Source organism: Danio rerio, chromosome 3 (genome assembly GCF_052040795.2).
Source record: "Danio rerio strain M-AB ecotype USA chromosome 3, GRCz13ab, whole genome shotgun sequence".
Taxonomy (NCBI): domain Eukaryota; kingdom Metazoa; phylum Chordata; class Actinopteri; order Cypriniformes; family Danionidae; genus Danio; species Danio rerio.
This window is the reverse complement of record NC_141023.1, coordinates 34,475,657-34,502,389: the sequence shown is the minus strand read 5'-3', so window position 1 is coordinate 34,502,389 and position 26,733 is coordinate 34,475,657. Positions and strand designations below refer to the sequence as shown.

The 26,733-nt window shown below is 40.7% G+C and overlaps 1 protein-coding gene across 7 annotated transcripts in view; it reads right to left on the bottom strand.

The window, feature by feature from the left end:
• The window catches only part of itga3a (integrin, alpha 3a), an 83,047-nt gene that overhangs the window by 16,637 nt on the left and 39,677 nt on the right, over positions 1–26,733 (bottom strand). For all 7 annotated transcript variants that reach the window (XM_087244809.1, XM_087244808.1, XM_087244807.1 and 4 more), the window contains exons 9-20: positions 17,442–17,578; positions 17,179–17,256; positions 15,761–15,828; positions 15,464–15,606; positions 13,618–13,767; positions 13,398–13,495; positions 12,969–13,146; positions 9,422–9,499; positions 9,133–9,212; positions 6,667–6,747; positions 6,353–6,449; positions 1,609–1,782 (exon numbers count right to left, since the gene is read on the bottom strand). In XM_087244809.1, coding sequence (XP_087100935.1) covers positions 1,609–1,782; positions 6,353–6,449; positions 6,667–6,747; positions 9,133–9,212; positions 9,422–9,499; positions 12,969–13,146; positions 13,398–13,495; positions 13,618–13,767; positions 15,464–15,606; positions 15,761–15,828; positions 17,179–17,256; positions 17,442–17,578 — 1,362 coding nt within the window. The remainder of the gene's footprint in view (positions 1–1,608; positions 1,783–6,352; positions 6,450–6,666; positions 6,748–9,132; positions 9,213–9,421; positions 9,500–12,968; positions 13,147–13,397; positions 13,496–13,617; positions 13,768–15,463; positions 15,607–15,760; positions 15,829–17,178; positions 17,257–17,441; positions 17,579–26,733) is intronic.

Below are 26,733 nucleotides of genomic sequence, written 5' to 3'. Positions count from 1 at the left end.
AGACACGTCGCGCGCACCTTGTCAAACACCACCAAACCACCACCTCTCCTGACAGCTGAGCGGGACTCTGCAAAATAAACCCTGACACTCTGACCAATGTGAGGAGAGTTTACTCACACGTGACTTGTTTTAGCTCTTTTGCTCTGATTAGAAACTTTGCAGTGCGAAAGTAAACTGCACCAAGAGCAAAGAGTAACAATGTAACATTCGTAATCTCTGTTTCGGAACAACTGAATCGATTTACAGGTGTGAAAGCACCCTTAGTAAGGAAAATCCAGTAACCAAGCAGTCATACTTGCATCCACTCCAAAACTCGACGAATTGTGCTGAATGCCGAAGAGAAATCTACGAATAATATTCTAGCATATTTTACATTTATTTTTACATAAATTATTTAATGATTCTCTGTTTTTATTTAAAGTAATATTCATTCATTTTCTTTTCAATGGGAAATACACTTATTCACACACATACACTACAAACAATTTAGCTTACCCAATTCACCTGTACCCCGTCTTTGGACTTGTTAAGGAATCCCGCGCAAACGCAAGGAGAACATGCAAACTCCACAGAGAAATGCCAACTGACCCAGCCGAGACTCAAACCAGAGACCTTCTTGCTGTGAGTAAACAGCACTACCTACTGCGCCACTGTGTCGCCATTTAAAGTAATAATGTTAAAATAAACTTTATGTGAGGCATCAAGTTACTTTCAAAAGGTGATTTGCTATTTTTAATTGCTTCAGAAAATTTTAGTGTCTAACTTTAAACTTTTATCTCCGTACTTCTGATAATCTGACTTTTCAAAACTCAACATAGTATAATGTGTGGCTGAAAAAGTCAAAAGACTAAAGATTTTATAAAAACATGTCAACAGATTAAGCACAAATCTGACTGTTTGCCATGATTGTTTTCATCAAAAAGGTTTAAAAGAGAAAAGCTCAATCAGTTTTTTTAGGAATAAAATTGCATGGGTGTTTAAATCCAGATTGCAATCTTTCAACACTTACTCGTGCAGTTCTTAAAAAAAAAAAGAAGAAGAAACTTTTGTTGTTGTAATCATTCAAAAACCAATGGAAATTTTCGAATGGGTTTTTATGAGGGAACCCAAGAGATGCTAAATCCTGAGGTGGCCTACAAAATTAAGTCAACTGGATTACGTTTCACCACGTTACGTAATTCTACATCACATTAATAAGCATGGAGCACCGTGAATTACAGCATTTTGATTGAGTGGCTTGCTATTATACAAGATGTTTCTCTCTTAGCTAATTCTCTCTTGAGTTTGGCGCTTTATTTGTAGAACATCTAGACCTCATAAGCACATGTCACTCTGATTTATAGGCACACCGAGATAGATATTCTGTGAACCGCCCTTTGCTTCATACGAGGAGATGGACTTTTTGGAAAAAAAGAAATCCCACATGGCTTTGTACATCGAGCAAGATTGCAGTGCGAGCTGTGGATAATATAGTTTTGGGAAAGGAGGAGCTCCCAGTCCCAGCATGATTTCTTCTGCTGCTCCTCTAAGGGATTCAGAGGCTGGTTCGCCTCTTATATTGCAGGAAAACAATCAGCAATGGCAACACTCATGCATATAATTACTTACTGTGAGATTAAGGGGGTTTACGATGCCTTTAGCGACACAGAAGGACTCTGATGTTCCCGTCATCTGAATCTCTGATAGGTAAAGCAGCCACTTCTCATTAGCCACGGCAGAAGGCCACTGAAAGACCACTTCCAGAAAGCCCAGATTTCCCAAAGGTTTTCCAGAAATGTCCACCTTTAGAGAAAGGATTTAACACAAAGTAACAGCTGTGAGTAATCGTGAACTGCTAACAAAAGAGCTGAATTTGCTTGCTTGTGTTGGTTTTTTAACAAAGTTAGGCAAGGCAAGGCAAGTTTATTTATATAGCACATTTTATACACAGTGGCAATTCAAAGTGCTTTACATAAACAGGAATAAGAGAAGCAAGTATAAGAAAAATAAAAACAAATAATAAAAATGATGAAAAAAACATAAAAACTGATAAAATGTGATATATGTCCAAAAGGCACGTAGGTCTATAAAGTCGTGTTTTTGCATATTTATTTGTTTAAAATACATAGTGTGGATTAAAATATAATAAACCGAGAGAGTAAATCTTTGACCATATTTTTAAAAATAAGCTTGAAAAGTTGTCTGTAGCAGGGCGGTGCTGAAGTCACAGGTGAACGTCCTGAAGGCACTGCAGTCCGTTTATAGCCTAATGTTATCTTTTCAATTCTTGCGTTAGCATTTAAGATCCAAAAGTGCTTAATGTTGTATTTTTGTGTGAGGATTATTCGGCTGGACAAAACGTGTAAGTGTAATGAACAGTGTTTGAACACAGAGCTTATTATTTGCAAATCTTTGAAAAGCCTATGGGAAAATCCTATAGGGATTTTATTGAGGGAACCAGTTTTATGCTAGCAGCCGATTAGCCTACAAGGTGACATTATAGTAAATAATATAAATAAATAAAAAAAAATATATTTATATAAATTTATCACAAAATCAAGCAAACTCTGCAAAATTATGAGAATCTCAAATTTTTTTCTGAGATGCTGCTGATTTTCCGCAAATTCAAAGTCTAGACGATTTATATGATGTCATCACGACACAGATTCACCCAAAACAAAGGTCAGTGGACACAAACAACCCCCGAAAAGCCATTGTAGGTGGCAGTGTATACCTTTATGCTGGTCTGTAACTCAGCATTTAATTTAACCAGACGAAGAAGACACTGCATGTTTAATAAGAGTAAACTTACAAAGTCGCATTTACCCACAAAAAATTACTGCAAAAGACTGTTGTGAAAGACTGATAAAAAAAAACTGAGGTGAGCGAAATAATTAAAGACTTATTGCGGGGACACCACACAGCACAGGCATTGTGTCATGCCTCTTTCACATGCTAGCAGAGCAGAAAGCAGTATGTGTGCAGCACATGAGCAGAAGCAGCATGTGTAGGACACACCTGACTCACGGCTGTTGCAGACATCGTTTTATTTCTATTTACCCATCGACTGTACTGTATATAGCTGAAGCCAAAATTATTAGCCCTCCTGACTTTTGTCTGTGGTATTTTTTTTTTACAGCAAATTAACTCAAAATAATGCCACAATTATTGCCACAAATTTCTGCCTAAATTCAGAAAAAAAGTCCTGCAAAATCCTGGAGGGAATGATGACTGTCAATGGGAAGTTTTCACTATTGCTTAAAAAGCTTCTTTTGTGTTCAACAGAAAATATGAATAACTTGGCGTTGAGTAAATAGTGAGTAAAATTTTCTTTAAATAACAGTTTTCAGCAGCGCTTTTTTTCAGACCACTTTCACACCATGTAAAAAAATTATGATCGAGTGTATGAAGTAAAACGATGCAATTGAGTGTAATTATATTGTACATAGACATTTGAACTAACTGGCCATATTTCTAGCAAGCGACCAGAAATTCTGTCAATCATCTCTATTTCTGTGCATGGAGCTGTGCTGAAGTCTACACTGTGAAAAAATATCTGTTAATTAGAAGTTGTCCAAACTATTATTTATGTTTTTATTTTTTTTTTTCCTATTTATTTAAGTGTTTTAAATGAATTGTGGGACCTTGATCTTTCTTCCAACAACTTTTAACCCTGAAAAGTTAGAAAAAGTGACTTTTCTGAATGTTTGTAATAGTTTAAAGTGTTATTTTGTCAGGTTGGTGTTTTATATTACGCTACAAAAACCTTGTAATTAACTGCCAGCACTTATTCTGCTATTTTACAGACTTATTTCTCTATATATTTTATTCTTATGCATTATAATATTTCAAACAACTAAAATGTCAATAAAAGTCACTTTGTTAAACTGTAGAGTTGAATTTTCAACATCAAGCATTGACAGAGCAAAGATCAACATCGCATAATGCAATTCACAACTGTAAACATATGGAAAACACTTGTGAATCACAAAATGTGGAAGCTGTTAATTAACAGATATTTTTAACTGTGTATGTTAAATGTCACCCAGAGCCAATCAATCATTTTGAAAGAAGTCTCTTTTGCTTCTTAAGCTTAGTTTATTTGGATCAAAAAACTGGAATATTGTGAAATATTATTTCAAAGTAACTGCTTACTATAAGAATCCACTTCAAAAATGTAATGAATTGCTTTGTTTAAAACAAGAGTTGTCCAAACTTAGTCCTGGAGGGCCGATGTCCTGCAGATTTTAGCTCCAACTTGCCTCAACACATTTGTAAGGATGTTTCTAGAAAGCCTAGTATAAAGCTGCGGTCACACTGCACTTTTCTCCCTATTGACTTCCATTTGTACACACACGAATGCGTCAAGTCACCTTTCCACAGTACAGATCATCTCTGTATGCAGAAAATTAGGATCCGATTAGAGCTGCAGGTATGTTCAAATGTTTGAACTCCTGCGACTAAACCGCACGCGACCGGCCGACCTGATGTGATGTATTCTAGTGTAGTCCAGCAGGTCCGTGCACGCAAGATGATAACTAGTAGATTTTTTCGTTATTTTTTGAATCAGAAAAAAAGTCTATATTAAAAAAACATTTCATTTCATAAATGAGTAAAAAAACACTGCCGTGAACACACGGAGAATAAAGGCTCTTGCTTTTGCACTACTTTATTTCGGACACCTCAAGAATCAGCTTCTCTCCTATGGTGCACGACAAAACTGAAAATTCTGTGCGACTGCCACAATGGGGCGTATTCCAACAGTCGTGTCCAAATGTCATATGCAGTGAAAAGACGGCTTCAGATCGTAAACGCAAGCTCGTGCGACAAGTTTCACAGTTCACTGCATTGGAATGGTCCAGCTTTGTGAACTCTGACCTGCGAAATCGCATCACTTGACTGTGTGAGACCAATCGAAGATCAAAGCGACCTCTCTGGACAGAAATTTATAATATGGACCAATCGCTCGCTTCTTTTAATGTTTAATTTAATGGTATTATTTTTAACTATTAATGTGAAAAACATTTGTGTACATTTTTTAATGTACACTGATTTGACAGCCAATACAATTATATGGAGCTTAGTCTTTTAATAATGGTTCTTAATGTCATCAATGTTGGACTACTTTTTGCACTCATATTTGTGGTATATTTTACTTTTCAGGACACATTAATGAATATGATGGATTAATTACTCTTATAAATTCAGCTTGGAATCACAGAAATAAATAAAACGTTAAAATACATCAACATCAACAAAACGTTTTTTTAAATCAAAATAATACAACAAATAAAACAAAACAGTATTAAAGTGTATGTATCATTGATCAAATGCATGCAGAGCTGGTGAGTAAAAAACACTTATTTCAAGAAATTTTTCACGGCCTTATATTTTTAAGATAATCGTATTAAAAATATAAATAACTTAAATTTACGTTAAATTAAACTGACTTAAAACATCAAGTTAGTGTCATGTGTAGGGATCAAAGTGAGGAACAACAGAGAAGGATCCAAGTGCAGGTAAAATAAGATTATAATTAATGCAAACAGGGACAAACAGAAGTGGCTGGTAGAAAAAGGGCAATCCAAAAACAGTCAATAAACTGGTATGAGGTCGAAATAAGCAGCAAACAGGATCAAACAATAAACAAGGCCAAAAACAAACAGGCAAAATAAAGGTTCACACTTTGATGGACCGTTTGTTGATTTTAAGTTACATTGCATCTACATGCTGACTAATTCACGTTAGATTATAAGTAAACTGTTAGGTTGGGGTTAGAGTTGACATGTACAGTACTTGCGAAGATTCTTGTATTCTGTTAAATGTCAGTTTAGGAGCAGCACCAGCAGATATTAAGCAGACAGTCTACTAATAATCAAATGGACCATCAAAATAAAGTGTTACCAAATAAATAAAAGCAATCATACATCAAGGACTCCGTGCTAATGATCAGGGATCACAAGTATCAGCTGTATATGTCTCATCAGCCGTGATCGACAACTGGTATGTGTGACATGGCTTGATTTGTAGTTCCTAAACAAGACATTTGTAGTTCACCAGCAATTTGTCAGGAGTGGATTGTGGTGATGACGGCAGTGAGTTCTTATATAATCTTGTGTACACTCAAAAAATGACGTTTGCTTCATTACAATGAGCTAAAACAACACAAAAACAAGTTTTTTGGGACAAGATAATTGTTTTATGTTCAATTCACTTAAATTTGTAATAAACTAATAAGCAATAAGTTAAATTAATTCTGAATGTGTGGAACTTAGCATTTTTTACAGTGTATGATCAAGTTAAAACGTAATGCTTAATATCTTTAATAAGGAACATAAGGCATATGTTGCCATGACAGTAAAAAGCATCTTACCGAGATGTTGAATTCCACTGGGCTTCCGATATCACTGGTACTCTTCATGGCCGACTCTCCCACTACATTGCCACTGAATTCTGCCCTGAAGTAAGGGCTGAAGAAAGTACAGACATCTTACAAATTCATTTCTTTACTAACAGATTTTTACATAGCTCTTGCTAAAGTTGAACGTCAGCCAAAAAAAGTAAAGAAATATCTGTTTGTAATGCTAAAAAGTAACATGAGTCATTCTGACATCACTCTGAAAAGTGTTAAGGCAGAACAGAAGATCTGCTGAAATTCTCAAAGGACAGAAATGGTGCATAACTCACATTAAATTAAAAAGCGGCTGTAGGATGTACTCCACCAACAGCACCCTCGACAGCGGCCGTAGATCATTTTGATCACTCAACCTGTGAAGTGCAGATGAAATCATGAGCCAGTGTCCATATCTGAATCACAGCCTTTGAACAATCCTTTGTTACAAACAATTGTTCTTTCATATGCATATTAGTCGGATGTTAGCGGTTAAAGTCGCTGATCTGAACAGTGAATCATTGAATGTATTTGCCCCTGTTTATGCACTGCATTCGTTTCTGTGGGTGGATAGAGATGCTAATGATATTCTTTCCACATACAGTTCTGCTCAACTTTACGGCGTCTGCCAGATGTCTATGATTTTAGGAGGAAAAAGAGGAGAGATGATAAAAATTCTTTGTGTGTAGGGTTTCAATTCTATTGCGTGGTTGTCTTTGTTTCTATGGTTATTGTTTGATTGATTTCACTCACCTGCTCCTCATGTGGTTCATTAGTTTTATAGTCCTCAGTTGAGTTGCTTCATTGTTTGTGCTTAACACACTGTTTTGTTACGTTTCGGATTATTCTCTGTTTTTGTTTGATAAAGTTAAGCTGCTTTTCATAGCCTCATTTTCTTCCTCAGCCTGAATGTAACATATGCTATCTTGAAATTGTTTTGATGTAATATAATAAATGAAATGGCACAAGCACTGGAGTTTGCATGTGTTTTCGTATTGTTATTCATTCATTTTCCTTCTGCTTAGTCCCTTATTCATCAGGGGTCACCACAGCGGAATGAACCGGCAACTATTCCAGCAGATGTTTTATGCAAAGTATGTAATGAGTAATGTAATGTGTATTTATATAGTTTATTTATCATGTATAGACAGACATACAACCAAATCGCTTCACAATCATGGGTGGGGTTCCTCTACACTACCACCAGTGTGCAGCATCCACTTGGATAATGCGAAAACAGCCACAGGACAATGGCACCAGTGCGCTCACCACAAACCAACTATTGATGGAGCGGAGAGACAGTGATAGAGCCAATTCTGTGGATGGGGATGATTGGGAGGTCATGAAAGGTAAGGGCCCATGGAGCGAATGCGATCAGGACACCAGGGCTACACCTCTACTCTTTACGAGAAATGCCATGGGAGTTTTAACGACCACAGAGTGTCAGGAGTGTTAATGCCCATGCGAAACACTGTGCTCACTGACAGTATAGTGTCCCCTTCACTAAACTGGGGCATTAGGACCTACATAGGTTGGCCGCCCCCTGCTGGCCTCACTAACACACCACTGCCAAAGCAACCTAGTTTTCACATGTGGTCTCCCCTCCAGGTACTGACCAAACCTGCTTAGCTTTAGTGAGTAACTAGTCTTGGGCTGCAGGGTGATGTGGCTGTGGATGCCCATACAGCTGCAACCCAGTACTAGGAAACATCCATTCATATTCACATTCACACACACACACACACACACACACTGGACAATTTTGTTTACCCAATTCCCCTGTAATACATGTCTTTGGACTGTGGGGGAAACCAGAGAACCTGGAGAAAACCCATGTGAACATGAGGAGAACATGCAAACACCACACAGTAATGCCAACTGACTTAGCCAGGACTCGAACCAGCTATCTTCTTGCTATGAGGTGACAATGCAAACCATTTCGGATGTCAACTGTCCACTGTCTTCTGTTCTTCTGACCTTCGAGGTCCTGACTCTCTGTGGTCATTAAAAATCCCATGGAACTTCTCGTGAAAGAGCAGGGGTGTAACCCCGGTGTCCTGGCCAAAGTCCCTCTATCGGCCCTTACGATTATGGCCTCTCAATCATCCCCATCCACCGGGTTGGCTCTATCACTGTCTCTCCACTTCACCAATAGCTGGTGTGTGGTGAGCGCACTGGCGCCATTGTTCTGTGGCAGCCGTCGCATCATCCAAGAGGACGCTGCACACTAGTGGTGGTGTGGAGAGACCCCCCTCATGATTGTGAAGCGCTTTGGGTGTATGGCCATACACAATAAATGCGCTATATAAATACACATTACATTACACTGAACCACCGTTCCACTCTCTTGTGTTAATATAATATAATATAATATAATATAATATAATATAATATAATATAATATAATATAATATAATATAATATAATATAATATAATATAATATAATATAGTATTACATACTGCATAATCCAACAACAATTCTCTGCATTTTTTAAAATCATCTTCTTCATATACAAGTAATTATTTCAACATTGTTTTTATGGCTTGTTTTTTTTGTTGTTCTCCTTTTTATTTAAACGCTAAACTTCAAAGAGATTCAGCATGGGTTATGTAAACCTACGAGCGCCACAGTTTCTCTTCAGGATTCTGTGCTCTCTGTAGAGATATTGATTTTTTTTTTTTCAACCTCATTTCCTGCAAAACATCCCCAAATGTGCAGCTTATTTGAGAATCTGAAGTAAATCAGGGTGATTTCTCATACGTTGAGAGCTGCAGCTCTGTCTCAATCTCCTGCATGTCTATTGAAATTCCTGATGTTTCAAACGTGATCTCGATCTCCACCTGTGAAATACATAAGTGGCCACAAGAAAATAAAAAGAAGAATCACCTTAATGCTTCTAGAAATGCTCTTTATTTCAACACTGTTAGCTCAATTCACATTCTATTACTGCATCCAGTGTATAATCAGTAACCTTAAAGTCTAATATGGTTGTGCAGGATATCTGCTATTACAGTAAATCTCAGGGTCATTTATACTAATGAGAACTTACCCTCTGATTGCTTTTGAAGGGGTCACCAAGTGTACACAACAGATAAGACCCCCCAGAAGATGGATCACCATTCAGGGTCTGCAAAAAAACAAATCAAGAAATAATTAAAATATTGTTTACCTGTAAATTTTTATACACTGCTGTTTAAAAGCTTGTGATTAATACAATGTATCACTCCAGTCTTCAGTGAAGAGATCCCAAAACCATTTAAATATGATGATTAGTAGCTCTGGGAAGATTTCTGATTATTACCAATTTTGAAAACAGTTGTGCTGCTTAATTTTTCAGGGTTCTAATATAAATACCGACTATAGCATTATTGCAACATTGTTTTTTTCATCCATTTCATGATGTAATTTTCATCCATTTAAGGGATTCTTGCTTATTTAAAAAAAAAGAATTACCACAAATATTTAACGTAGTTATCAACAATTGACATGTAATGGGTCTCTACATTTCCTTTTTAGCAAAAATCTAGGCAAAAAAAAAAAACATCTACAGAAAGTTGTGATTGCCAGTATTGCCAGATACAGATATGAAATTAAATAATATCTATGTAGCTTCTTTTATTCGGTTTTGAGTTGTTACTTTGAGGAATAGTTCTTTTATTCGCCAAAAATTTCGCAAAAAAAGTTATATTTAAAAAAATAGAAATAATAAATAAATCCTAGAGAAAAGTCACACCAAAACAACTGCTTTGTCCAGTGTAGAGTTAGCTAATTATTGTAGCATTAGTTGCACTTTAAAGTACTTTATATGTGTATACTAAGGCTAGGCTTTAGATTATGCATTTAATTATTCACAATATACTGTTATTACAACAGTAAATACATAAGACGCATAATAAGGACAGTGTAAAATAAAGTGTCACCACTACAATAACTATTGTCTTCATGATTAAACACTCCAGTTGGTTGTGTCAAAATGTAACACTTGTTGTTGGAAGTGGCTTATTAATCTGAATAGCGTGGCTTTGTTCACTCAATAGTACTCATGTCTCACAATGAGCACTCCAGCGAAAGTGATGTTGAGCCTGACACAATAAGAGTAAAGGGTCTCAACCAAAGTGGCACATTTGAACATGTAAACACTAAAGCTTCACATTATTATGTTTCAGCATTGACATTGCTACGTCAGATTACAGGATCTGTGATTTCTTGTACAGCTCATCGAGCACCACATTTCCAAATCCACACAATTTGTAAATTAATTTCAAAGACGTAATATAATCAAATAAAAGTTTTTCAATTGGACGTGTTTCTAAAGGTGTCATATAATGCATTGATGCAATATATTGAATTGTTGTCTGATATCTTAATAGAATTTATTAGCTTTAGATGCAAAAATTCACCAGAAACATTTTTTCAGGTCCATTTCTAACCCACATAATATGATATGCTAGGTTTTGACCATATTTGGAAGGGTTATGAATATTAATAAGCTCTACTCTCATGCTCTAGACGCTAATATTAGTGTTTGAAGCTCTCTCTCATGCATGCACACAGCATGATATACTCTGAAATACACACATGCAAAAGAACTATTTAATTTTCAGAATTTGATTAGATTCCTTTTTAAATGGCAATATTTTCAACTGAAATGGTGGAAAGGTTTATTTTAGCGAGAAGGAGTGAGATATCTTTATGTTATCATAGTGATCTAGTTAGCTCCTGTGATGTATTGTGGGTGAAATGTTGGCTAATCGACAATAGGAGTGATTTATTTGGAGTTGCAACAAACTTCATAATGCGACAAACTTCATAACATACACCTTAAACCGTATGCATGGCATGGCTGACTGCCTCACAAAACGGCTCCTTTACATTACTTTGAAGCCTGTCCTATTTTCAAAATAAGAGTCCCACACACATAGCAAGTATAATACAAGGTAACACTTTAGGTCACAATTCATGCTATAACTACTGGCTTATTACTTGGCTATTATTAATATATGAACTGTACATTAGTAGTTATAAAGTATGATCTTATTGTGCATCCCTAATCCTACCCACAACTTAGCCCTACTTCTACCTAAATAATTATTAATAAACAACTAAATAAACGATTATTAAGCTAGTAGTGATAGTCAATGGTTTGTTAATACAGTGAATTGTGACCTAAACTAAAGTATTTCCTAATACAAGATAAACTTAGAGGGAAAATAACGTGGTAATAATCGCAGTAGGAGGCCAATTAAATGCTGTCTGGGGCATAAGTATTAATGACCCCTTGTCACAGTATTCACAAAAGAATGCCATTTCCATTAACTCTTGTTATTCAGCTGTGCCAGTATGTATATCCAGATTTTCATTCTATGGCACATTTAAGGCCTGTTACTGTGTAAATGTTTCAAAGTATTTTTATAATTAGTAAAATTCACCAAATGGATTAGCACCACAATACAATGCAGATATGCTCACTCAATATGAACCAGAACACTTAGATCATTAGGATCTAGTTAATTAGTAAAACTAAGGGTTCACTCAAAGCAAAGCTTTTAGTTACTAGAAATGATCAGATGTGCTCCAATAGTAGACACATTCAAATCAAGACTTGAAGCACATCTGTTTACTGAATGAGCACTGTGTTTGACTGATCACACTATTTATGTATATTTATGAATACATTTTTATTATTTTGAAAACTTTTTAAATTATTTCTTTCTTTCCTGTGTTGTTTATTTCTTATACTTTTTTTGAGGCTAATAGAGGCCAGCTAGTGAAGTGCTGTGCAGGGAAACCTCACTCCTCTGACCTCAAAAGACAGATGCTAGAGGCCATGGTCTTTAGCCTCCTTGTTAAAGCAACTGACTCCCATACAAAGACCAGTGAGCTACATTATTATTAATCCAGATGCACATGAATCGCCCAGTTCATGCTAAAATTATGAATCTTTTCTATAAGCTATTTAAGTCATCTAGTGGCATTGCTTTCATATATTAATAAAATTACTGCAGAAAACTAACATTTTGCATTCCCATTTTAATAATATTGTGCAACCCTCAGGGTTCCCACACTTTCATGAACAGCAGATCCAGGATTTCCAATTCATTCAAATCAAGGATACCATTGATTTTAAACCAAGCGCCTTTGTAATTCATACCCCAGCATATGTAGTGCCATGAAAGTCCTTTCACTTAATAATTGCTTAACTTTTTAAAAATTGACTCAACTTTTACATTTTGTTGATTTAAATAATATTTAAACGTGGCTTCTGAAATATTGATAAATTGTGCATTATTTGTCAGTGTTAAACTTAAGATTTTTTAATGTAAGAATTTCACATTTTTTTTGTTCTGTTTTAGAAAATTGAGTACAGTTCTTGAAATAAAATCAAATTAAATTTAAGCACTTTCAAGGACATACTGTATGTTTTAAGTACTTTCCAGGCCTTGAATCAATATGTTTGAAATTCAACTACTTTTAAGAAGCGTGGGAACCCTAAGGCTAAGTTAACATCAAGTTTAAAGTGCAATGTCTCCCAGCTGACCACAAGTGAACAGATATATTGAAAGACATGTTAAAACTCAGATAAAAATATGGCCTACTGATGGTAACTTGGGATTCAGGCTGGAGAAGCTGAGTGAGCTTGGAATGGTGATATTGAGAATAGCATTGTAAGCGTCTTCTGCTTTCCTGCCCTCTGATGGCACGTTGGAGACATTCACTAACAACTTCAGCTTCTTTATGTCGGTGGTGTAGTTGAAAATCTGGTGATCTTCCTGCCTGAAGAAACACAAACAATTCACATCGCTTCTATGATGTCAGGATAATTTCCATTTAATACACAACTCAGGGTCCAAATTGGCTCATCCTCAGTAAGTTAGCAAGTAAAAAAGTGTTTAATTTGGGACAATAAGCAAGAATCTGATTGGATAGATTGCTTAATTGTAGCACGTAGGAAGACGGTTTACCCTTAAATCCATTTATTCAGTCATCTTTTTTTTTTTAAATGATGAGTGTCATACTTAGCTTACATGAGGAACGGTGTGTTCTTCTCATCTGTGAATGCAGCTGTCATCTGAAGGTTGCTCTCGCATTTGTTGTCTAAGCCACAGGCTTTCTGAATGTGAATCTATAGAACGAGATGACATTGGCGAAGTATGAGCAGGAATGTGAGCAGGTGGTGAAATGCGGACATTATGTTTCTAATGGAAACAAAGTGTGTTTTAGCGCCTGCAGTCACAGGTACTGTACCTCGGCTCTGCCGGTCAAGGCGTCTCGCTGGCTGATCACAGGAAAAGCACTAAGATCCTCCAGCATCTTTCCGCCTGAGGGAGGAGGATCCACCACAGACACGCTCAGCTGGAAAATGATCGCAGACACTTTGTCTTGGATTGTTTTGGACTGCGGGAGTCAAATGAAGAAACAACATATCAGAATCTTTTTGATGAGCAGCCCGGGCTCATGAATGAATTAATCCATCACCTTTAATTGATTAAATTCACAGTTATCAGGTTTTCTAAATGCTCTATCAGATGCCAAAAGTGGACAACAAATAATGAATACCAATATATGCTAACAGTGAGTGGTAATACTAATACTCTTAAAAATAATGATGGCAATGACTATATTTATGCCTGATCTCAGATGATCTCTTGATAATGATTTCACTTTAATATACATTTATTTGAGTAATTAATAAATAAAGAAAAGTTAAGAAAAAGTAAATAATAGATAATTAAATAAACATGTAATTAAGTAAGATTTAGGAACAACAAATATTACCTTGACTTCTAGTTAAAGACTTGGTATCAGAAGTGACTTATATGAAAGGCAAAGGAGTTTAGATTACGCTTATTTTACCAATATAAAATATGATCTTTGCTTATTTTGCTCATGAAATATGCTTTGTTTTTTAATTATTTAATAAGGACATTAAGGTCTGACATTGCTTAGACAAAAGTTTTGTCACTTAACAGAAATAATGTACAGTATAGAATATAAATTCATGGTGCAATGGAAAAAGAATTAATATCGTGCAAGACTCCCATGAGCTTGAAGGACTGCATCCACACATCTCTGCAATGACTCAAATAACTTCATCTGGAATAAAGTCATCTGGAATGGCAAAGAAAGCAATCTTGCAGGACTTCCAGAGTTCATCATGATTCGTTGGATTAATTTTGAATGTCTCCTTCATCTTACCTCAGACAAGTTCAATAATGTTCACCTCTGGTGACTGGGCTGGCCAATCCTGGAGCACCTTGACCCTCTTTGCTTTCAAGAACTTTGATGTAGAGGCTGAAGTATGAGGAGGAACGCTATCCTGCTAAAGAATTTGCCCTCTACAGTGGTTTGTAATGTAATGGGCTGCACAAATGTCTTGAAACCTCCGGCTGTTGATGTTGCCATCCACTCTGCAGATCTTTCGCATGCCTCCATGCTGAATGTAACCCCAAACCATAATTTTTCCTTCACCAAACTTGACTGATTTCTGTGAGAATCTTGGGTCCATGCAGGTTCCAATAGGTCCTTCTGCATGATTTGTGATGATTGGAATGCAGTTCAACAAATGATTCATCAGAGAAATCTACCCTCTGCCACTTTTCTAAATTAACAACTAGAAGTCAGGTTAGTATTTGTTGCTCTTTCAACTGGGATCAATGACAAGGTAATGTTTCTACATAAAGAAATATTGGTTTTCACACACAAGAATGCACAGAATTTCATATACACACAATAAAAAATGAAGATTTAGTGAAATAGGAATAGCACCAAGCAAAAACAAAAACACACACTCACAGTAATCCCAATCACACTTAAAAAACAGAAGTATGCAGCAGCACATTTGTCCGAGTTGCCTACAGAGCAGAGTGACTGGAAGTGTCAGTCCATCATGAAATATTGGTGCCTAGGATGCAGCAAATCCAAGGACTGTATATTGAACATGACTTTATAAAAGATTCACTCAACATACTATAAACTAATATATAAAACATTTCTCAGTTCAAACAAGAGGAGGTTTGGACCCTGAAACAACATTCCATACGTCACAACTTAACAAGCAGATGGCAGTTGAAAGGATGGCCTTGTGTCTTACCGCCAGCTCGAGTTTTAGAGAATGACAATCTCCAGACGGATTAACAGACATTTTGCCAGTGTATTTGCCCTTATTGTTGTCAAGGAAACTAACACGGGGGCTCCTAGACGACTGCTGATCGGCCTCCACCGTATATTGAAGAGCTGTGAAAAGAAGAGGTCTTTCTCATACAGTAGGTACTTCATGTCAGATATGGACTCGGACAGTGAAACAGAATCATACTGAATCATGCATTTTGCATGACAACAACATTAAGATGGTTGTATTTAGGGTAATAAACTGCGATGTGGGACTTACTCACGGCCTTCTGGGAACTGGCAGTGCCAGTGCTGTATGTGTAGGAGAAACAGACTTTTGCTTCAATGCTGTTTGAGAAAACAAAATGTACTGATTTTAACATATTTAAACAGCTCAGTTATACAGTGATGATAAATTATACTAGCATTACAGCTGCTATTAGATAATTGGTCAAATTATAAATTACAGCAATATATTTGCAATTACTCTTACGCTTTTATCCAAACCAGGCTCATTCTGATTACGTACCCCTATATACATTTCTGGAGAAACGTTTTGCCGTTTTTGTTTTTAGGAATCCACTAGAGACCACTGTGTATGCTTTTTCAGATCTCAAATGTCTCTAGTAAGTGCCATTCGCACATGCTGTTCTCACGTAAATCCACAAGAGACCGTTGTTGACTAACTGACAGACCAACTGACCCATCCTCCACCTTCCCCCTTCCCTAAACCCAACCAATAGTGTTTTCAAAATCACCTACTGACCTGCCCACCATCCTTCCTTAAACTCAACCGAGTTTTAAAAAGCAATCCAGAAAAAGAAAAGCCCCTTGATTTTTACCACGTTTTCAGATTTTACCACATTCTCACCTTGTTATTTACTTGTTTATTTTATTTTTTGGCTTTTGTTACTTCTGGAAACATTCTTCAACGTTATTGCGGTCAACTCCGCTCTGCATCTCAAGTCCGCTGACGTACGTGTTGAGCTACTGGACAAACTGGTAACAGCGGAAAAGCCATCCATACGGAGGCAAATGGTTAGCTGGTAAACGCGAAAAGGATTGCCATCATACCACCCCGTAGCGTTTGTTTTAAAGCAGTCATATGTAGCTCTGGCTATATAATTTGTGATCTCCAGAAATGTATATAGGGCTACATTTTCAGATAGAGCCAACAGTATGTTGCTTTTACCTATACATATGTTAAAGCTTAAAAAAGCATTAAGTGCATGATTTTAATAGTCAGTGTTTTACAATTTTACAATCCTTATTGTTTAAAATAATTTAGATAAAATCAGATTTAAAACGGGGCATTTATACTTAACTATAGAATGCCTTTCTTAATGAATCTTTGTCAAATGCGAAGTCTAATCAGAATTGTTGTCAACTTGTAAAACAACTACTTGAAAAAAAATACAATATTCTTTTAAATTTAGCAGACTTTAGCAAACAGCTACAGTACACTACACATTGCATAAAAAATAATATTAAAAATACTTTAAATGAGTCCATAAGCATCCGCAGTGGGTATGTTTAAAAACAGATGTATATTTTATGTTTTGGGAAATAACCAGCGATTATAATTTCTGTCACAACTGTGCAGTTCAACTTGTGATTATGTATTCTACTGAAGTGGACTTGATTTCTGTGTAAACAACCAGTGTAAAAGTTGGAGCGAGACGTTTAGGGATTTATTACCAGGCAACACAGTCTTCAAGGTTGATTACCATCGGTGTCACTGTGAAAGTATTCTTCAAGTGAATCACAGGACGTGATCTAATAAGGGAATAGATACGGCAAACACAGGAAAATAAAATCTCCAAGCCTGATGAAAATCACACCACAGTGATATTGTGATATAATAGTCAACTGGCTGGCTAACTTTGGTCTTTGTCTGCTAGTCTGATGTTAAACAACAACTAAAGTGAAACATAAAAATACAGGTGACACTATTAAATTACCTGAGCAAGACCACACGGTCATCTAATGATCCAACTGCTATATCTGGGTAACCATTTCTGTCCACATCCAGGCCCCTACTAATGGAGTAGCCAAATGTCTGGAATCCTCCACCTGGGATGTCTTTTCCATCAATGACCTGAGGAATTAATGTTATATATTTAAGTTACATATTTGCAATAAACTGATTAAGACTAAGTTGTGTTAACAACTGGCATTAAAGGGATAGTTCCCTCAAAAATAAACGTGGCTTTATGAGTTTCTTTTTTCTGTTAATCAGAAAAATAAAATTTTTTGAAGTATTTTGGAAACTGGTAACCACTGACATCCAAAGTTGGTTAAAAAACACATGGAAGTCAATGGCTGCCATTTTCCAGTGTTATCTGATTTTGTGTTTAACTCTAACAGGTTTGGAATAAGTGGAGTGTGTGTAAATTATTACAGAACTATTATGGAGCTAATAATGTGCCAAAACAATCTGAATTTAACTGTGTTAAGTTGAATTATTAACAATCGTAATTTAATAAAACTGAATATTATATGGCATTAAAAATGTTTTGAATTTGAATTTCTTAACATGAATTTGAATTTCTAACTTGAATATTAAACATCTGAAATTTGAGACAACATATTTTTTAAGTCAGATTTTTATAGACATATTATAGACAAAAATTAAGTTATCTTAAATTTCAGATGTTTAATATTAACGTTAATTAATTTTCAAATTAACTTATTAAAATTCATATTCAAGGTAATACATTCAAATTCAAGTTAAGAAATTTAAATTCAAAACATTTTTTAAGGTATATAATATTCAGTTTTATTAAATTACATTTGTTAATCATTCAAATTAACACAATCCGAATTCAGATTGATTTGACATATTATTAGCTCCATAAAATATACCTTTAAGACAGAAACAGCATCTAAATATTTCAAGTTTGTCCACTTTTGACCACTTTCAGGGGTATATGAAAATGCATTTGATCGGATTACTTCCATAGTGTAAAAGCTCATGTGGTAAAATGCTGATTAGTTGTGATTAGTTGACCACTGAGTGAAACCACTGCCATGAGATGATTAAGTAAATTAACTATGTGCAGTGACCGTTAAGATTATGATGGTATGATATCCTTGAATACAAACATTATGGTTTCCCGGTAGCATGGTGTTGTGATTACTTTCCCCACATTGAACACATTATATTTATTTTAAGAAACATTTCAAATATTTAGGACCAGTAGCTTTTGATACGGAGGGTCATTTTCTGCTGGAGATACTGTTGCTCTAAAAAACTAAATAAAATAGTAAAAAAAACTTTAAAAAAATAAATAAATAAATAAATAAATAAATAAACTGTATCTATACCGTAGGAATGGTATACAAGAGAATTTGGGTGATTTTAAAACTTTGGGCTCTATTTTGACGGTCCATGCGCAGAGCGCAAAACGCAGGGCGCAAACGCTTTCAGGGCGTGTCAGGACGCGTTTTTGCTAATTTAAGGACAGGAAATCTGCCTTGCGCCACGGCGCATGTTCTAAAAGGGTTGAGTTTATTTTCTAAATGAGTTGTAGGTGTGTTTTGAGAATAAACCAATTAGAATCTCATCTCCCATTCCCTTTAAGACCCAGCTGCGTCGCGCCAAGAGCGCATTCGCTATTTACAGGACGCAAAGTAAGTCTAAGTGGAAAAAAGGAGCATTTCACAAGCAAACAGTTACAGTTTACAGTTTTTTAACAGAAAACTGTTAAACAGAGCATCTACTGCATGAGAATGAGAGATAATGGATCACTTTCGCTCTTGGATAGGGAAACCTTTACGCACAGACATCAATTAGTCTATAAATAAATACTTTTGTTTGTTAAGCGCAAATGTTCGTTTCAAAACTATTTCTAAATTCAGTTCTAACTTCCAGCAAAAGAATAAATGAATAATAATAGCAAAATGTGCTCAAAAACCTGAGTTATATCCTAAAACACATGCTTTGCCCCATATGGTCTAAAACCTGACAGGTGGGCAAATCTAAGCTTGGTTTTAATAAAACAAATATAAATATGGATATAATAAATAATATTGCTAATAATAATAACATTATACAAAAGCAAATTGTTATGAATGAACTGAAAAGGCCTCCCGATAGATAATTAAATTAAAGGAATAGTTACAAACTTGAAAATTTAAATTTGAAAAATATAAACTCCAAACACTGACTTCCAACAATGGCCGAATGCAGGCTTTGCTCGACTAAAGAATACAATGTATGTCGCATGATGAAACATATATATATATATATATATATATATATATATATATATATATATATATATATATATATATATACATACATACATACATACACACATACAAAACATATAAACATATAATATATATATATATATATATATTATTATTATTTTTTTTTTAGAGATTATAAGTTTATTATAAGTTTAGAGATATAACTTATTTACCACAGGAGTTTCCCTAAATGAAATGGTGAAAGTAAGCATCACCATGAAAATCTTAATAAAAGCATAACGCATTAAGGATGCTTATCTGCTTTAATTTGTTTTATAATTAGTTTTATTTGAATTGCGCAAATTATATTTGTAAGGTATTTATGCAAAGTATATAATGTATATAATGTATATAATGTGAAAAAAAGTGAAAAATAACAATAAATCATTGTATAAATGATAAATGCTGTTATGTTTAAATCATTATCTGTTAAAAACGCGTGAAGGTTACATGACCATCGGGAACGTTCGAGGTTACAGAAGTAACCCTTCGTTCCCCGAGGAGGGGAACGGAAGTGCCATGAATGGGAGGATTCGGATCAGAAGCCGCTTATCTGGAGAGTATTGAACGGGCCAATGAATGAAATTAATTGGCAGCGTAAGCTTGCGCAGGTGTGCGACATCTGCAATCATCTCAGCATATAAGCACACCTGAAGCCAGCAGACGCCATCCTTTTAAGCTGAAGAGACTTTCAAACAGCTAAGGGACAGTCATTATGGCGACGGAATATGGCACTTCCGTTCCCCTCCTCGGGGAACGAAGGGTTACTTCTGTAACCTCGAACGTTCCCCTTCGGTTGGGGAACTTCAGTGCCATGAATGGGAGAATATGGAAAGCGCCATAATGACTGCACCTTACCAACACCCCCGATGAGGAGATAGTCAAGCAAGCGTGACGCATCCACATCATGGGGGGCGCGGTCCTCCAACGTGTCCCTGGCCCTAATTTATCCTACTTCAACAGAAGTTTTACGGATTTAGATATATTTTTTGGGAAGTCGTGAGCATCTAGATAATTCTAGGAAATACGACAGTACGTTGGGAAGCGTGCAATCCCGATAGGGAGGACGCTGCGGAGGCCATCCGTTACCCAAGGGGGGGATAGATGGCAGAATTTACCTATGGACTAGCCCTAAAAAGGGGGAGTACGCATAGCAAAGAGTGGTTAGCGGAGAGGGAAGACACGGGTCCGCCCAGGGGGGGACTTAACCGTGGCGGAATAAGCATATGGGGTCGCCTAGTGGGGATCACGCATAGCAGGCACCTATACCCAAAACGCGGGCTGACCAGCGGGCAGACCTACAACGTAGTGGGCCAGCAAGTGACTCCTCCGCTGAGTCAGTGCTGGGGGCCACGGAGGAATCTGCAGGGCTCACCTGACGGGGAACTTTACTGACAGATAAAAAAGGCGCACGTACCTCCGTGTTAGGGAGAATGGCGCAGCAAGCGTGTTTCAACACCCTACCGAGTTGTCTCCTCAATCACCAAAGGGTTACCTAATACCCTTGAGGAAACCGGCTCCACTCGCAGATTGTAAAACCTTGCAAATGTGTTGGGTGTCGCCCAGCCCGCAGCTCTACAGATGTCTGTTAGAGAGGCGCCGCGTGCACGCGCCCAAGAGGATGCAACGCTCCGAGTGGAGTGTGCACGTACTCCCGGGGGACACGGCTGACCTCGACTCGAATAAGCGAGTGAAATGGCATCCACAATCCAGTGGGATAATCTTTGTTTCGATACGGCACTTCCCTGCTGCCGACCGCCATAACAGACAAGGAGCTGCTCAGATGATCTAAAATTCTGAGTACGGTCCACATAAATGCGCAGAGCGCGAACTGGACAAAATAAAGAAAGGGCTGGGTCTGCCTCCTCCGGGGGCAGCGCTTGCAGGTTCACTACCTGATCTCTAAAGGGGGTGGTAGGAACCTTGGGCACATAACCGGGGCGGGGTCTCAGGATAACGTGAGAGTAATCCGGCCCGAATTCCAGGCACGAGTCACTGACCGAAAATGCCTCCAGGTCCCCGACCCTCTTGATGGAGGCCAACGCAACCAGCAGAGCTGTCTTCAGGGACAGAAATCTTAGAGATACTGATTCGAGTGGCTCAAAGGGATCGGATCGCAGACTCGTGAGAACGAGGGCGAGATCCCAAGAGGGCATGAGAGGGGGGCGAGATGGATTAATTCGCCTAGCACCCCTAAGGAACTGGATGACCAGGTTATGCTTTCCCACGGTGCCGCCAGCTACCGCGCTATGATAAGCGGAGATGGCGACCACGTAAACCTTGAGAGTGGAGGGCGACAGCCTGCTGTCCAACTTCTCTTGAAGGAAAGAGAGCACAACACTAATCTGGCAATTTCGGGGGTCTTCTCTGCGAGAGACGCACCATTCAGTGAATAGACTCCACTTCAGGGCGTAGGCGCGCCTCGTGGAGGGGGCTCTAGCCTGAGTGATGGTATTAACCACCGCAGTCGGTAGGTTACCTAAGTCTTCCTCGCGTCTAGGGACCACACGTGGAGGTTCCAAAGATCGGGGCGAGGGTGCCAGATGGTGCCCTGTCCCTGAGAGAGTAGGTCCTCTCTCAAAGGGATCCGCCAGGGGAGGGCCGTCGCGAGGAGTGAGAGCTCTGATATCCAGGTCCGGTTGGGCCAAAGGGGCGCAACTAGCAGAACCTGTTCCTCGTCCTCCCTGACCTTGCACAGAAACTGCGCGAGCAGGCTCACTGGGGGAAACGCATACTTGCGCATGCCCGAAGTCAACTGTGGGCCAGTGCATCCGTGCCGAGAGAGCCCTCGGTCAGGGAAAAAAACAACTGGCAGTGAGCGTTCTCGGGGGAAGCAAACAGATCGATCTGGGCCTCCCCGAATCGCGCCCATATCAGCTGAACAGACTCGGGGTGGAGTCTCCATTCTCCAGGGCGTAACAGCTGTCGTGAGAGCGCATCGGCTGCACGATTGAGCGTGCCTGGGACGTGAATGGCGCGCAGCGATTTCAGCCGCGGGTGACTCCAGAGGAGCAGACGGCGGGCGAGCTGAGACATGCGGCGAGAGCGCATACCCCCCATGCGGTTGATATACGCCGCCGCCGCCGTACTGTCCGTCCTGACCAGCACGTGTTGCCGCTCCAGCACCGGTAAAAAGCGGTGGAGAGCGAGGAACACTGCCAACAGCTCTAGGCGATTGATATGCCAATGCAGCTGGGTACCCTTCCAGAGGCCCGCAGCCGCATGCCCGCGACACACGGCCCCCCAACCCGTGTTGGAAGCGTCTGTTGAAACAACAACATGGCTGGACGCCTGTCCTAGAGGCACACCGGCCTGTAGGAACGAGGGGTCGTTCCAAGGGCTGAGGGCGCGGCGACACAGCGCAGTAACTGAGACCCGGTGTGTGCCCGCGTGCCATGCGCGTCTGGGGACCCGATCGTGAAGCCAGTGCTGAAGTGGTCTCATATGGAGCAACCCGAGCGGCGTGACGGCGGCTGCGGATGCCATATGCCCCAGGAGCCTCTGAAAGAACTTCAGTGGGACCACTAGTTTGCTGTCGAGCTCCCTCAGACAGTTCAGCAACAGGCGAGCGCGTTCCTCGGAGAGGTGCGCTACCATGGTGATCGAGTCCAGCTCCATCCCGAGAAAAGAAATCCTCTGCACGGGGGCGAGTTTGCTCTTTTCTCGGTTGACCTGAAGCCCCAGTAGGCGGAGATGCCGAAGCACCTCGTCCCTGTGCATAATCAATTGCTCCCGCGAGTGGGCTAAAATCAGCCAGTCGTCGAGATAACTGAGTATGCGAATGCCCGCGAGCCGAAGGGGCGCTAGGGCACCCTCCGCGAGTTTGGTGAAGACCCGCGGAGACAGAGAGAGCCCGAAGGGGAGGACCTTGTACTGCCACGCTCGACCCTCGAACGCAAACCGCAGAAATTGGCGGTGGCGTGGAAGAATGGAGACATGGAAATACGTGTCCTTCAGGTCTATGGCTGCAAACCAATCCCGAGGACGAACGCATTGGAGAATGCGCCTCTGCGTGAGCATTCTGAACGGCAGCTTGTGCAGACAGCGGTTCAAAACGCGCAGATCTAGGATTGGCCGTGACCCACCGCTCTTTTTGGGTACGATGAAGTATGGGCTGTAAAACCCACTCTCCATCTCGGCTGGAGGAACCGGCTCGATTGCACCCTTCGCCAGGAGGGTAGCAATCTCCTCTCGCAAGACAGGGGCGGACAGGGGGTTGACCCTGGAGAAATACACGCCCGTAAACTTGGGGGGCCGTTTCGCGAACTGAATCGTGTAACCGAGTCTGATTGTGCGTATGAGCCACCGCGAGGGGCTGGCCCGCGCTAACCAGGCAGGCAGAGCCCTCGCTAATGGAGTCATCGCTACAATCGCTGACGTACCAGCGGTGGGGCAGCGCGGAGTGGGTGTGCTGATCCGGGAAGCACGAGGGTCCCGCGGAAAAGCTGGAGGAGAGCGATTCGCTCTGGCTCCGCACCCTGACTCCGGAGAGGGGGCTGGAGGGCTGAGGGAAGGGAGACCGTCCCCCCAGCGCTCGTGAGCCACTGGCGAAGCACGTAGAGTCTGCGAGCCGGAAGGCAGCGCGTCCCGGACTGGCAGAACTCGTGCAGTCACATCCGGGGAAGGGAAAAAGTGCTCTTTTACTGATGTTTTGGTGGCACTGAAAAGTACCGTTGTTATCGGGGCCCCGCCCTCCAGCGGGGAAAGAGCAAGTTTCCTCTTCTCCGGATGGCCTGTCTCAGGGACGCTTCGCGGTCCGTTTACCGGACTTAACGGCGCCCTGGGCAGGAGGGGCTGCCTGCTTTCGAGGTGAACGCCGCGCCCGCTTGGCCGGAGGCGCAGGCGGGGGCGGGGCAGCACTCGTTGGCGGGCGCCCTCGGCGAGGAACAGCGGAGGTGGATGGCTCGGCGGGCGGAGCGGGCTTACGGCCACGCCGATAGATGACATTGCCCATCGCATCCGACTGCTCTTTCACCGCCTTGAATTCCTGGGTGAATTCACCGACGGTGTCGCCGAACAGGCCAGCCTGGGATATGGGCGAGTCAAGAAAGCGAACTTTGTCAACGTCGCGCATATCGGCCAGGTTTAGCCAGAGGTGGCGTTCCTGAACCACAAGTGTGGACATCGTCCTCCCCAGCGCACACGCGGCGGACTTAGTAGTCCGAAGAGCATAGTCGGTCGCGGTGCGCAGCTCATGTAATAAGCTTGGGTTGGACCCGCCCTCGTGCAGCTCGGCCAGCGCCTGCGCTTGGTAGCGCTGGTAGGTGGCCATCGCGTGCAAAGCAGAAGCAGCCTGGCCCGCAGCCTTATAAGCTCTGGCTCCGAGGGAGGCAGACAACCTACAGGCTTTGGACGGGAGGCGGGGCAAACCCCGCCACGTAGAGGCGCCGCGCGGACAAAGATTGACCGCGATAGCGCGCTCCACTGACGGGATCGCCTCATACCCCCTGGCAGCTCCGCCGTCAAGGGCGGTGAGGGCGGAGGCACTCGCAGCACGGGCAGAGAAAGGTGCCCTCCAGGACTGCGTGAGCCTACTGTGCACTTCCGGGAAGAAGGGGACGAGAGGCTTCGAAGGCTTCGCCTTCTGGTCCTCTACGTAGCACCCATCTAGTCGGTCCGGCCGCGGAGCTGGGGGATAAACCATCTCCAACCCCACGGCCGAAGCAGCCCGGGAAAGCACGGCTAACATGTCCGCTTCAGGATCCGATTTGACAGCGCTCACCTGCCCGGAGGGGGCGAGCGGGTCCGGATCTTCGTCGGACAGTGAAAGCCCACCCTCCGATGCCGCGGAGGACATCTGATCTCCGGTGTCAGCGAGTGTGAGAGCTACCATCTGGTTAGACGGATCACTCTCACCACCCGAAGCTTGGATGGAGCGCCGTGAGGAGCGAGAGGTCCGCGAGCCCGTGGGCGGCGGATTAGCTCCCGCTGAAACCCTCAGATCTGCCCGAGCGCCCGCTGCTTTTTTAGAACAGGAGGCAACTGGGGTGGCTCGCTCTCTTGCGAAAGTTAGCCGCGATCTTAGCTGTGCAACGGTCATGGCATCGCAATGACGACATGAACCGCCCGCGAGCACCGCATTAACATGCTGGACCCCCAAACATGCAATGCAGTGATCGTGTCCATCATCCGGAGACAGGAAACCCTCGCATCCAGAAACGCACAGTCGGAGCGCCATCCTGAAAAGGACGTGCTGCACGACTGTGTTGCTCTTTTAGGAAAGTTGCAACTATACGCACCGCTCTGGAGGACCGGACCCAAAGAACCGCAGGCAAGGGAGTAACCCAGCTCGACCGTCTGCCACCGCGAAGACCCACTCTGGACCGGGAGACACACTCGTTCGCTCTGAAGTGCTGATCAGCAAGAGGAACCCTCATCGACTCAATCAGAAAGGATCTGAAGCGAAAAGGATGGCGTCTGCCGGCTTCAGGTGTGCTTATATGCTGAGATGATTGCAGATGTCGCACACCTGCGCAAGCTTACGCTGCCAATTAATTTCATTCATTGGCCCGTTCAATACTCTCCAGATAAGCGGCTTCTGATCCGAATCCTCCCATTCATGGCACTGAAGTTCCCCAACCGAAGGGGAACAACGCAACATCTCATTTCTCACAGCACGTGTTCTGTGTTCTCGCGGTCTCCTGAGTTCATTCTTCAGAGGTAACTTAGCAAGAATGGTCTCCACGAGAACACAACGTCTACTTGGAACTATAAGGTTCTATCTGCTTTCTGAACGATTTTGAGATATTTAGCTTCAAAGTTTTTGCATTCCATAGCAAACAGTATGTGTGTAACATTTTTTTTAAATAAAATGTCTTAAAATGTAAAAAACATCCCAAAATGTAAATAAATTGTCATTTAATAAGAATATTTCAATAACTCAATTTTGACAAAAATGTCAGATAGAACCTTATAATTCTACGGTGACGACAAGTCCATTCTCTGCGTTCTTGGAATTGAGAAACACGGTTAGTCCTGATGTGTCCAGTAGAGTTTAGT